Consider the following 14,064-nt stretch of genomic DNA (forward strand, 5'->3'; position numbering starts at 1 on the left):
ACTTTGACATTAAATAGCATTATTATTTATTTACCTGCTACCATATTCTGTATGGTAAGGCGAAGCATATTCCATAGGACTCTGCAGCTGCTGTCGCTGCTGGGAATATGGTGTACCGCCTATTGAGTTCACGTACGACACTGAGGACTCTTGTGATTCCTAAATTACAATAGTATAAAGTTAATATAAATATATAAATCCTGCTCAATTGATATTGTTGCCACTAGTCTGTCAGGAAATAACTATTTTGTTTGTGAACTGATTAAAATGAAGATATTTTGTAAATGTTACAGGAAGCCTGTTACAATATATCAGTGATTTATTATTATGTTATTATAGCAGTGAATTCATTAAGCCATTTATAAGATTACAGTGAATAGTCAAAAATCTAAAATCTATTTATTTACCTTAGTAAGAAGCACAAGAAGTTTTTTATTTTAAGGTACAGACATATCCCTTTTAAAGGAATACAAGAAACTCTATATTTAGTATTATTTTTATGTCCACACACACACGACTCTCTTATAATGGAATCCAAGAATTCCGTAATTTTTTATTAATTCACAGCACAGTGCTCTTTTACGATATTAATATATGTTATACCTGTGAATCGTCAGTCAGTACGCCCTTGAACATCTCGTCAACGTCCGTGGAGTCCATATCAGGTAGAGATTCGCGCACCATCGCGTCCAGACTCACCGCCAGTAGCGACAAGTCGTCTTTTGGCGATATTGTTGACTGCGATGAACCGCCCGTCTCTGTACACAAACATAGTATAACTTCGTAAAGTGTTATAGAAATAGAAATAAACTTAATATAAGCACTTATGAATAGTCATGTCATTTTATTCTACTACTCATTCAGAATGCAGAATCATCACAAGAAGATCAAGCAAGAAAACTGTACGTTGTTCTTTTAGATATGTTGTTTAGAAATATTTTTTTAAGAATATTCACAATAAAAGTGAATATCCACCATATTCACTATTATTTGTCTTTTTTTTTGCAATTAGTAGAAGACTATGAGTATGTGTTAAAAGTTCAGTGGCAGATAATGCTATTCTCAGTAGAACCACCTATCTTCTTGTATATTTATGTAATAAAGCTACTCATAATAATCTATTTTAATAAATGTAATTTATATATTAAACTGTTTTCTAAAACATTCGAGATATTTTCATGATACTAAACATGCCAAAACCATGGGTGTAAGTAGTTATGACACTGAGGAGTAAATAGGGGGGGAATGGGATTGTTAGTAATATGAATTCGTGATCCTATTGCTAGCAATAAGCCATGTCAGGTTAACCCTCATGGTTCCCATAAATCACTGATGAATTTGTCACGATTGGCTAACTGACCTGACCTCATGTCCACCTTATCCTGAAATGGTGGTCTGTCAGCGTAAGCCGTTAGTGTGGACCCAATTATGATCAATGAATAAAAAGAGGGATAAATATGTATAATATGGTTAGTTAGGTGGTACTGACCGCTGCTGAGCGCGCCTGCGCTGGGCGGTGCGGGGGGCGGGGCCGGGGCCGGGGCCGGGGGCGGGGCCGGGGGCGGGGCGCCGTCGTCGGCCTGGGGTCCGAGTATCGCGTTCTTCAGCGCCGTCGAGTCCTCCGTGTGCTTCAACCCTCCATCCTCCAGCTCCGTCTTCACTTTCACCGCACCCTCGCCGCTGTAACTCGACTCGTCTCTTTCTTCTTTCGGCTTTAATGAGTTTAGCAACTCTATTTCATCCTGTACAGAGTATTATAATTCATATTGGTTGGAGAATTAGAGTTATGTTGTAGACTTAATATATAAAATTAAGTGTATATATGAACATCTAAAGTATAGATTGAAACGCGAAGTACTCAAGTAGTGGAGTGAACGCATTATAGCACAGGTACTTAAATATTCATATATAGGTATATAGCATAAAAATTGAAACATAAATTTAAAATATTTCTATTATTCATAATAATAATTCTTTTGAACTGTTTATTGAATTTAAATGAATGTGACAAAAACTTTCTAAATAAAATTAATTATGAACACAATAAAAATAAAGATACTTAAAATTGCTTAATTAAATATGCATAGTTTATTTTTCTTACCGAATTAAGTGTAATAAAATATGATTGGTCGTTATCATTGTAAGTGGTCAGCGCTGTCAGCACCTCCTCTCCATCCGAGATGTCAGAATTATCTGGATCTATTTTGAAGTCGCGCAACTCTCGGTAGCCTTCAGGGGTGACCGGGCGAACAGATCCACCGGGACTCTCAGACGGATTTCCTTCATAAACAAGATTAGATTAATAGCTTTATTGTCGAGGCTTAATAGTTTACTACATCTGGTCTTTGAAACGTCCTGAATTCGAATTTGGTCGGCACAAAAACATCACTAGTTACTCTTCCTAGCCAGTGATAAAAATAAACCAAATTAATCCAAAAGACAACTACAGATTACAGTCCCTTGTACGTTTGATTCTAATATAAGTATACTTTTTTTTTATCATATGGCAACATCTTTAAGAGACCACACTCCGCCAGATTCAATTATACCTAGTGACATCATCAGCGTTCCTTATATTCAATGTCGACAATTGACAATACATCCATCAAGTATAAAAGATCAACCTAATCCCCTATGATTATTTATTATATTTTATTTTACATAAAGTTTAGACACTAACCTGTGGAGCTAACAGCAGGTTTGGTAGGCTCTAGTAATTCCTTGCCGAAGAATGCTTCCTGCATATATGAGGGAAACTGTTCCATCAATTTAGAGCGCGGCTTTCTACGCGGTTTTCGCTTGTTACTCGGCGATTCTATAAAAAAGGATGACTTTAATTATAGTTAACTTTTCATATTAATATTCAAAATTCAAAAGAGTTAGTTTAAAGTAATAGTAATTGGTGATATGTCTTCTGTGTCCACAATAGTCAAAACATTTTTTTTTTTAATAAATAATATATATAACTTGGTTTTATATGAATAAAAATGTATCAAAGAGCCAACAGATTGGACTATTGTATATGAAAGCAGATTGCCAATTATGCAGTATTTAAAAGGAAAAAAAAATGTACCAACAATCAAAATACACTACAGAAAAAATACATTGATGTATAAAATACGAACTAAAGTAACATTAATACCTCCAGAGGGTTGTCCATCTCCTTCTTTATCTTCCTCGGCCTGCGCTTTCGCGGTTGTCTGTCTCTGTCGCACAACAAACCCGCCGATACCGAGCTTGTTTAAGTTCCTCTGCCTCTTACGCCGAAGTACTGTCAGTCCAGACTCGGTGGTGTATACTGTGAAGCCTTCAGGTGGCGGGCCATCGTTAGCCACGCTCCATAGCGACCCTTCTTTAAAATTAGCGTTGGCTGACACACCTAAATGACAATTGTACACTCTAAGGGATATAATACACAGTCAATTGTGTAACATTAATGAAAATCTAAAATAAATCTAACTCTAAGCTGACGGTAGATTTGACATATCATAAGTCTGTAATAGACCTACATGAATAAAGATATTTTAATTATTATTGATTATTGTATCTTGTACTGTGGTATGAATAATTAAGGTTTCATTAACCATAATATTATAAAATATAAAAGATAGAATTGAGTAACTTTTAAATGTACTCGTATTAATTACTACAATAAATGGCAAACAATGTATATAGTAAACAAAGCATACAACGTATACCAGATGAACTTATTGCCGTTAGAGAAAAGTTAGTGTAGCCACTATTTTATTATTAATCCTCTTATTACATTCTGAAAGACTGATAGTATCATAAAAAAAATCATATCTCCTTAAATCTCACTTTTTCCCACAGGATAAACAAAGTCATCCGGTCTATTATTTCCAACTACATGTATATTAATTAACTGATAATATACATACCAGGTTCTTCTTTGACTTCAGCGGTGCTGTCCGGCTTCGAGTCGTCCCCCATCTCGACGTCTGCATTCTGTACCACTGTTTCAATAGATGCCATTATTTCTAATCCATTATGACAGCGGCAAACACAAAAAACTTCCATTAGATATTGGTGACTATGACTGACTTTGTGATGATGGGATGGAAGGTATTTTGTTATATATATTATATCATAGGCATTCAGTACAATTCTTTTCAAAATTGCTGTATATAATTTGATATTTGGATAGGTGAAATTAGTTATTTTATCACCTGTTAAGTATATGTTTATTTTAATTGTTTTGTAAAATGATGTATAAGTTTTAGCTTCATATTTTGCTGTTAATTAAACTATATAGAATCATGAATATTGATGGAGCTTGTAATAAACGCACCTAATGTGTAACTTCATGATGGAACTTTAATATATCATTAAAAATTATTATTCTTGTAAGTAAAAAAAAATTTTTAAATATTTCTAAGATTGTCCTAATTAAGACTATAGCTGCCTTTACATGTACGCTCTTTTACGCGCGAATCGGCTTTCATGCATGAAAGAGTATGCAGATGTAAACAAAGAAAACGTGAAATAGCGCGAAAGCAACGCCTGCTTGCACATTCCTACGTCCTTCAATCATGCGTGCTTTAGCGCCTTTTTGTATTTATTAATTATCATTGCCAAACGGCAGATATCTGAAAAGACTTAATTATACAGTTATTTATAAGTTACAGATCTTAAAAGTGTCTTTTGAAAATAAGATTCTAAAAGAAAGTAAAATCACAGGAAACATACTCGCAATCTTAGCGGCACGACAGAGTGAACACAACAAACAATTAAATGCAATCACTGCCGACCCGTTTTTCCCGCGCAAGTGTAAAGGCAGCTTATAAGTAGAAGAGCTAATAAATAAGCTAGTATTACGAGCATACACACCGGCGTCCTTCTCCGGGTTGTCGTTCTTGAAGCGGCGTTTGCGGCGCGTGTGCGTGATGCCCATGTCCGCCTCGAGCTGCTTCATGTGGTGCGCGCCGCGCTGTGAGAGGCACACGTCGTCCACGTAGTACTCGCCGCCCAGCCCCAGCGAGAGGGGCGTGGCTCGCGCGCGGGGCCCCGCCCCCGGGCCGAGCCCGGCCGCGCCCGCGGGCCCGCCCGGCCCCGCCCCCGCCCCCGCCCCCGGTACCGACGCCGCCGGCTCCAGCGCCCGAGCCACGTGCGGTGGTGGCACCTCGCGCCCGCGACACAGTACGCACTTATACCTAAGCAACCATTCAACCATTTATTGTTTTGTATAATAGGGCGAACCGAATTTTAAGATATCCTACATATAAGCTGTAGTCAACTATGATCGAAATAATTAACATATATTTCATAATTAAATAGAATTAAATAAAAATTGTGCTACTCAAATTATTACCAAATTAAACATTTTTTATTTAGTATTTTCAGATATTCGCTTCATTTCTTGAAGAATAAAATTCTATTCTACCTGCCTTTTGACTTCCTATTACATTAAGACTCACCCAGTATAGGCGTATAACTAGTTTACTATTCTAGTTACATTAATAGGTAACTTACCCGGCCCGACAGCAGGTCTCGGCGTCGGACTCTGTACGGATGGAGTCACAGGAAGCGTGTAGCCAGCGGCTGCAGGGCTCACACTGGATGATCAACTCCCCATCCGAGTACGGTTCCGAACACACGCAGCACATCACCAGTGACGCACACGGACCACACTCTGCATAAAGTAATGATCAATTACTATTTTCGTAACAAAAAAAAAGGGAGTTAGAAGTTGTAAAGTGTAGCATAGATATAAATTTCTATATTTTTTTTTTATGTAATTAGAGGTAAATGGCAAGGGTCGTCATACATGACCACTACTATGGACATCTCATTATTATGAGATATCTGCGATACCACTCATGTATTGTTATTTTAGAGGACTAAAATGCAATTTTCTTTTCCTGCAATATGACTGATAAATCTGCACCTTACATCCGAAAAACGGCTCTCATAGCAAGCTGCATTATAGCTGAAATAGAACAGACTGGGATACTTACGCAGACGGCTTTTTAGTCAAATGGTATTTGAGCATGATTTCAAAGTTTAAAGAACAACAAACACTTGAGTGTCGCACACGAGGCAACGCCAGGCGCAGTACGTGTGCCACGTGGTGTCGCAGTGGTCGCACCGGTGGAGACGTGAGGGCGCACGTACCGGTGTAGTTGTCGCACCAGGAGGCGGTGTTGCGCGTGCCGCACACGAGGCAGCGGCGGCAGCGCTCGCAGCGCCAGGCGCAGTACGTGTGCCACGTGGTGTCGCAGTGGTCGCACCGGTGGAGACGTGAGGGCGCACGTACCGGTGTAGTTGTCGCACCAGGAGGCGGTGTTGCGCGTGCCGCACACGAGGCAGCGGCGGCAGCGCTCGCAGCGCCAGGCGCCGCGCGGCACGTCCGCGAGGGGGGGGCGCGCGCAGTAGGTGTGCCACGTGGTGTCGCAGTCGTCGCACAGCAGCAGCAGCGTGTCGTCGCCGCGGTTGCCGCACCCCTCGCACACCGTGCAGTCCAGGCACCGCCAGCCCAGCGTCACGATCACTTGCGACACCTGCCGGCCATCGAGTGACGTTAAACAAATTTTCAAATGCCAGCAAAAAGTCATATGACCGAAAGGAACCTCGTAAGAAAGAATGGAGAAAAAATGTTTATTCAGTCGCAGTTTAGTTATTTACGACAGAAACAAAAAAAATAAGAAAAGTCAAATAAAGTTTACATTTATAATATAATTAAAAATAAACACTTTTTACAAACAAACCTTTATGTTGACGCAATAAGGATGGTAAGTCTGTCCACACTGTGCGCACGATATGAGACAACCTTCTGAGTCAGTTCCTACAGCGCCGCACATTACGCATAAATCTTGAGTCAACACGAACTTGTCTTTACTTGAACACAATACTAATTTATTTTCCAATCCTGAAATATAATAGAAAATTAAATTTTTGTTAGCAGCCAATCTTCCGTCAATGTAGTTTAATTTAATTAAATATTGTCAAAATCCACTCTCTTCCATTGATTTTAAAGTGAATTATGTAATTACCTGGATCATCTTCCGACGCCTTGTTGTCAGGAGCCTGTGGTCTTTGGAGACCCAACCCAGGTACACCAAAAACACCCCTCATCTTAGGTTTAGACCCCCTCTTTCGACCAAAGTCCAAAACAGACCGTTGACGTTTCTGGAAGCCCAATTTTCCGGCTGGTGGAAATCCACCCTTTAATTTATATCCGCCAATTTTTTTCTTAGCTATTTTAGACGATACTGTGTATGGTTTGCCTTTACCAAGACCCACATCCGGCTGTAAAAATGTTTATTCATTTAGTATCATAGATCAGAAAATCAATATATACATATATATATTTATTTATATCCTCATCATTTAAAATATTCATACCTTGGATTCTATGGCAAGGGGATCTTGTTCCTGTGAATTTTCGTCACCAAATGATGAATCCTGCGATGTTGATGCTGTGTTTTCATCATCAAATGCTGTATGAAAAGAAATTATAACATTAAGATAAAATATGATTAAATAAAACAAAAAGGCTTATTGATATCGTAATGATTAAGAGGCAGTTTATTATTACAAGGTTTTGAACAATTAATTACTATTTATCAATCGCTAAAGTTGTTTTTTTTTAGTTGAACCAAATTTTAAACTAATTATCTAACTGAATTAAAAAAAGGCTTACATCCACTTTTAGTACCGGCTAATTGCATGTGACTCTTGCATGATGGACAACTGTATTCATAACTAGGATTCTGTTCCTTCTTCAGTTTATATTGTTGCGGTTCCGCATCAGGATCACATGTGCCGTGGACATACCTGTTAATATTAATTATAATTTAAAACCTCTCGTTTACACTAATAATTTACATGTTGTTCTGCAGTGAACAGATAATACTAGATACTATTTACATAATGTAACAGTTTATAATTAATCTAATGATGAACATCTTCTTCAGTATACTTGTCCTGAGCAGTTTGATAAGAAATAATGGTATATAAATGATGATTACTGTAGCATGATTTGTACAATACCGCTGCGCACTAACTGCTAGCGCAGGGGGGAAAGGGGATCGTTAGTAGATTGTATATAGTGTAGATTTATAACCCCATTGCTAGCAATGTACCTTGTCAGGTCGACCTCCACGCGGTTCCCCCTGGAAACCATCGAGTTAAATTCCTGGTGAATTTGTCACGATGGGCTAACTGACCTGACCTCATGCTCATCTAATCATCCTCCACTGGTGCCCCGTCAGCGTAAACCGTTAGCGCAGGCGGGTGTAGTATTCCATTATCATCCACAAAAAAAAAAAACTGCTAGCGCAACGCGACCACCTCGCTTCGCTCGCTTATATTTATAACCTCAGTGCGAACGGGAGCGCACTTGTATTGCCGTCTCACTCACTGTATTCGACTTACATAGTACAAACCCTAGTAAGTTGTTCATATAATCTGTAATATAGTAATAAATGAATAGTGGTATTGTTACTACCTATACCAAGCCACTACAGTACGAAGTGCGCGTGCAGGCTGTCTGCACGTGGGGGAGTGTGAGAGTGGAGTGGGCGGTACCTCTTGCAGAGCGTGCAGCGGATCATGTCGCGGTAGGCGGCGGCGCGGTAGGCGCGGCGACACAGCGGGCAGCAGGAGCCCTTGTTGCGCTGCTGGTAGCACGAGTCGCACACCGTGTAGTGCGCGTGCAGGCTGTCTGCACGTGGGGGAGTGTGAGAGTGGAGTGGGCGGTACCTCTTGCAGAGCGTGCAGCGGATCATGTCGCGGTAGGCGGCGGCGCGGTAGGCGCGGCGACACAGCGGGCAGCAGGAGCCCTTGTTGCGCTGCTGGTAGCACGAGTCGCACACCGTGTAGTGCGCGTGCAGGCTGTCTGCACGTGGGGGAGTGTGAGAGTGGAGTGGGCGGTACCTCTTGCAGAGCGTGCAGCGGATCATGTCGCGGTAGGCGGCGGCGCGGTAGGCGCGGCGACACAGCGGGCAGCAGGAGCCCTTGTTGCGCTGCTGGTAGCACGAGTCGCACACCGTGTAGTGCGCGTGCAGGCTGTCTGCACGTGGGGGAGTGTGAGAGTGGAGTGGGCGGTACCTCTTGCAGAGCGTGCAGCGGATCATGTCGCGGTAGGCGGCGGCGCGGTAGGCGCGGCGACACAGCGGGCAGCAGGAGCCCTTGTTGCGCTGCTGGTAGCACGAGTCGCACACCGTGTAGTGCGCGTGCAGGCTGTCTGCACGTGGGGGAGTGTGAGAGTGGAGTGGGCGGTACCTCTTGCAGAGCGTGCAGCGGATCATGTCGCGGTAGGCGGCGGCGCGGTAGGCGCGGCGACACAGCGGGCAGCAGGAGCCCTTGTTGCGCTGCTGGTAGCACGAGTCGCACACCGTGTAGTGCGCGTGCAGGCTGTCTGCACGTGGGGGAGTGTGAGAGTGGAGTGGGCGGTACCTCTTGCAGAGCGTGCAGCGGATCATGTCGCGGTAGGCGGCGGCGCGGTAGGCGCGGCGACACAGCGGGCAGCAGGAGCCCTTGTTGCGCTGCTGGTAGCACGAGTCGCACACCGTGTAGTGCGCGTGCCAGCGCGACGACGGGCCCGCGCCCGGGGAACGCGCGCCGCAGTCCGAGCACACGCGGCAGCACTACACAACAACGTACACGTCTCTATCATGCATGAGCTCATACTTTTACATGGCTTGTCACTAAAATACTAAGCATAAATAATTAATTTTATTTATTATTGTTTAGAATATTTGTTTAGAATACTGTATTGTGTTCTGTAGCCTCATAACTATTAATGTCACTATTCAATTGATTCATAATTTCCTTTATGTATCTAACCTTTTTATCTCAAGTCTTGTCAATAAATGAAATTATTAGTCATATTCTTTTGGGGAAATGTCTACTGACCTTGCACTTCCAGCCGTACTTGGGCACGGTGGCCATGACTGGGCGCAGACAGGTGGCGTGGTAGAGCTTGTCGCACTGCTCGCAGGTGACCGCGCGCCACTCCGCGCCGGCGACGTCCGCGCGGCACACCTGGCACGCGCGGCACGAGCGGCACGCCCAGCCCGCACGCACGCCTGCACATACCGATGCCTTAATACTCACTGCACGCATTCCGCCGAACCCATAACGGCAGCTAAGCTTCCTTCGGGTGCATCCGTTGCGGCCCTACCGATATATCACACAAACACGACACCGTCCTCCCCCGTGAAGACGACGATCTCAACTACACAGTGCTATTAACCATGCACTAAGCACCGGCGCCCCCCGTCGTGTCTCGTCGTCAATTTATCGCCACTCCGATTCAAATGGGGATCGATATTACGACGGCCTGAGCCTAGATTAGAATCTATAGCGGTGTCCTCAGACTGATATCGTATCCATTAGGCAGGAGTCACTACCACTCAATATGTCCTTAAACAGGTTTGGAATGCCATCTGCGTTAAAAGCATTAGAATAGTTCGAAAAAGAAACTCACTGCATGTATCGCTCACTATTTCCACTCACAGATCTTGACACACATAATATGCATATCTATTGTGACAATCCTACAAACAGGTTAAGGATATAGCAGGATTCAGAGAGAGGAGCGCATACTGACCTGGCAGCTGCGCGAGGCCGACGCAGGTTCCGTGGTGATGCGCGCCGCACACGACGCACGTCATCAGGTTAGCGAGGTCGCCCACCGTGCGGCATGTGCGACACTCCATGTCTGTAGCACCTGCACACAGTGTCCATAGGTACACAATTAACACGTTATATTACTACACAATTTTCTGGCCCCAATTGGTAAGATAGAAACACATGGAAAACTCTGGAGGAGGCAGTTTTGCCTAAAGAATATTTTGACTCAGAAACTGATGTACAAAATAATTAATAACATATATCTAATCAATATTGATTGCACCTATTTGAACTCATAGTAAATGTTTCTGTTAAATTATGAAATATTCTATAGTCAATAAAGAAATAAATAAAAATAAAAGTGTACTTGGCAGACATGTTTTGCAAAGAAATACACTTTATATGTACATGAAAATTATAAATGAGTATTAAATTCAATATCCAGTTTGATTGACACATACTACTAAGTAGTATGTGTTGAATACATACTCAGAGCTTAAATACACATAAAAACTGTACATATTTATGTGTTTGAAGCTAAGGCTATCTCTATATTAGCATGATAAATTTTAAATTTTAAACTTACAATTTAGTGTTACTTGATATAGATGGTCTTTGCAGAAAGAAAATTTGTTTGGAAAATCCATGAAACCTCCTGAAGCCAATACACACGGTAAGTGAAAGAACTTGTTGCAACTCCCCTGTTGAAAAATAATTTGTATAATTTCATAGAAAAATAGTAAATGCAATTTCATTAAATTTTCAACTAAAACTATAAAACTTACTTTACAAGGAATACTAGCACCATGTCTTGAACAAAAGGCACATTTTCTTGACAATGCATTATTAACAATTCCTTTAATTCTTGTGTCCTCCAATGTTTCCTTTTCATCTACTATATTTCCAGCTAAGGCCACCTGGTCCTGAAATGGTGGACTGAAGTCAAGGCAGCAGCGATGCAGGTAGAAAGCACCAGACGTCACTACTGCTGGTAACTCTAGAACTTCTTGATGGCCTATTATTGATAACTCGTCTGTGTGCTCTGTATTGAATAGTGGTGTCCTAAAATAATAAATAAAATCATATCATTTGCTACAATAAGTAAAAACAATTTACAACATATGAAAAAGAATTCAATAATCTGAGATATAATTGATAGAAAAACAGTGAGTACATATTATCTAGTCCTGTGATTACTAAAATAAACTGTGATACTTATGAATACGAAATTTAGAAAGACTCACTTGCACTTATTAAAGGCTTTCTGTCGCCTGCTGAGGGGTAACGCCAATTGCTGCTGGTTGGGGTCCAGCAGGTCGGGCGGTGGCGAGCCCAGCGTGTGGTGCGGGGAGGGCGCGGACACGGGGTGCGGGGCCGCGCCCGGTACACCGGGCACTAAGGCGGAGGGGGAGGGAGACGGGGTGAGGGCGGGGCCGGCAGGTGGCGCCGCCCCGGTGGGCGTGGCGCCACCCGACCCGGCCCCCGGGGTGCTGCCGCCGGACCCTTCAATATTACATAAGATTTGCCTCATCTCTCCTTGTCCCAGTTGACTACGTTCGCTGAGATTGCAAAGGGCGCATACTTTGCCTGGCCTGAAATTGTTTAAAGTTTATGCAAATTCATTTACATAAATTGCACAGAAAACTCAATACAATATCTATATTTGATAGCACTGAATGATGTTTTTGTCAATTAAAATAAAATGGGTCTAAAAAAGCCCAAATAGATTATAAGGCTAAAATACTGTTCTTACAAAGTGTTACACAAAAATTTTAAATTCATTTCATACCATTTTTCTGGGGTGTAGGGTGGTTCTTCAGGTGCAGGCATGGTGAAATCATCCTCATCCATAACATCATCTAGTGTATCTTCTCTACTGCCTCTATGTCTCTTAGCACCCCTAAGAGAACCAGGATTACCTCTATATCTGTAAATAATAATTTTAGATACATAACCAAATCAATCCTATCAGAATGTAATTTGAACAATTTAGACTGTTTAATAACAGTATAGTCATTAATAATCCATAAAATGTGTTTACTCATAAATACAACAAAATTTGTATCAATTTGTACAAAAACATTCACTAAAAACTATTTTTGTAGTAATTCTAAAATACAGAGACATTGGATATTCCTTAGAATATGTTCAATATAGTTCTTACCTTCTAACAACTTTGCCCTCTCGTGTCAACTTAGGGCCATCTTTTCGAGGTCTACCAGGTCCCCTTCGGCCAGATGTGAAAAATGGTCGTGTATATGGTTGTTGGTGGAAAAATGATGGTTGTGATACCACTGCATGTGGAGAAGCCGGTTCTTCTCCACGAGGTGATGATGCACAGGAAGTTGGGGTTGATCCCGGCCCAGGATAAAAGTCTAAAAAGTTAATAACAAACTAAAGTTACAGTTGTATAATAACGATAATTTTCACTATCATCACAAAATCAGTAACTATAAAAAAACTGTTCTATTTACAAATACATAGAACTTCTTATTTTATATTATGATATAAATTCTAATTAATAATACAAATTAAAAATTTGACACTCTCAATATGGAGAAGATCCAGAGGAGTGATAGTCAGTTAGATACTCAATTCATCACAATTCAATAACTACACACACTAAATCACTAAACTGCTGAAGTGACTTCACGGTTTTGTATAAAAACATTGTAAACAAAACTATGTTAAATGGGAAATTAAATAAATCTGTTATACTTCGCTTGGAATTCATACAATGCGGGCTTTATTATATTAATATTAGTGAATCAAAGATAAAAATGCAATAAACAGCTTTCTATGTTAACTAATCCTGAGTACTGTACAATTATACCTTTTTTAACTATTTATCTCTACTTTGTGTATTAGACAAAAGAAGATATTTAGATGAAGATATAAGGTTTTTCTAAATATGTAACCAGTAGTTTTGCCAATGGTCAATTATGGCATAGATATTTATATGAGTGTCAAGACCATTGAAAGGTTTACTTATATCAAAATTAAGTAATGTGGTAACAATAAAGTTTGGTAGTGGAATTATGCACATTAGACTCCCAATTTTGGCGCTCGCGTACCTGAAGAGGGTTGTGCTTCACTTTCATCCTCTGAACCATCGTCACCCAATAAGTCTACATCCAAAACACCTTCATCTGGTACGTCCATCTAAAAAACGAACATAAAGTCACAATAAATTTAAAAAACACACTGAATTCTATACTTTATTGGTTATGACGAAATTATTTACGACAGGATAGGAATAATGTAAATGAAGACCGCCATAGTGAACGACAAGTGGATTACAAAGTTTACTTTTAAAACTTACCGCAAGAGTTTGCGATGGACTTAACCCGTGTCAAAATTAATAAATGAAATTTAATACAAAACGTAAACACATTTTTTTAATAAACTACATTAAAACAGAAATACAAGAAAATAATACAGCATTTCACTGCAAAAGAAGCGTACAAT

General features: G+C 40.9%; 1 protein-coding gene across 1 annotated transcript in view; it reads right to left on the reverse strand.

Moving 5' to 3' along the window:
• LOC131850572 (histone-lysine N-methyltransferase 2C-like) overlaps positions 1 to 13,980 on the reverse strand; it is a 45,332-nt gene extending 31,352 nt beyond the window's left edge. The window contains exons 1-24 of the mRNA XM_059200855.1: positions 13,919 to 13,980; positions 13,671 to 13,758; positions 12,761 to 12,971; positions 12,386 to 12,523; positions 11,841 to 12,188; positions 11,382 to 11,658; positions 11,183 to 11,297; positions 10,574 to 10,693; positions 9,877 to 10,049; positions 9,418 to 9,608; positions 7,661 to 7,794; positions 7,363 to 7,457; positions 7,011 to 7,266; positions 6,726 to 6,886; positions 6,275 to 6,518; positions 5,491 to 5,650; positions 4,849 to 5,171; positions 3,900 to 3,974; positions 3,143 to 3,379; positions 2,681 to 2,815; positions 2,102 to 2,280; positions 1,490 to 1,742; positions 604 to 758; positions 35 to 159 (exon numbers count right to left, since the gene is read on the reverse strand). Coding sequence (XP_059056838.1) covers positions 35 to 159; positions 604 to 758; positions 1,490 to 1,742; positions 2,102 to 2,280; positions 2,681 to 2,815; positions 3,143 to 3,379; positions 3,900 to 3,974; positions 4,849 to 5,171; positions 5,491 to 5,650; positions 6,275 to 6,518; positions 6,726 to 6,886; positions 7,011 to 7,266; positions 7,363 to 7,457; positions 7,661 to 7,794; positions 9,418 to 9,608; positions 9,877 to 10,049; positions 10,574 to 10,693; positions 11,183 to 11,297; positions 11,382 to 11,658; positions 11,841 to 12,188; positions 12,386 to 12,523; positions 12,761 to 12,971; positions 13,671 to 13,758 — 4,193 coding nt within the window. The 5' untranslated portion in view covers positions 13,919 to 13,980. The remainder of the gene's footprint in view (positions 1 to 34; positions 160 to 603; positions 759 to 1,489; positions 1,743 to 2,101; positions 2,281 to 2,680; positions 2,816 to 3,142; positions 3,380 to 3,899; positions 3,975 to 4,848; positions 5,172 to 5,490; positions 5,651 to 6,274; positions 6,519 to 6,725; positions 6,887 to 7,010; positions 7,267 to 7,362; positions 7,458 to 7,660; positions 7,795 to 9,417; positions 9,609 to 9,876; positions 10,050 to 10,573; positions 10,694 to 11,182; positions 11,298 to 11,381; positions 11,659 to 11,840; positions 12,189 to 12,385; positions 12,524 to 12,760; positions 12,972 to 13,670; positions 13,759 to 13,918) is intronic.
• Between the last annotated feature and the right edge of the window lie 84 nt (positions 13,981 to 14,064).

This window comes from Achroia grisella, unplaced genomic scaffold (assembly GCF_030625045.1).
Source record: "Achroia grisella isolate CSIRO2021 unplaced genomic scaffold, CSIRO_AGI_Agris_v1 utg770, whole genome shotgun sequence".
Lineage (NCBI taxonomy): Eukaryota > Metazoa > Arthropoda > Insecta > Lepidoptera > Pyralidae > Achroia > Achroia grisella.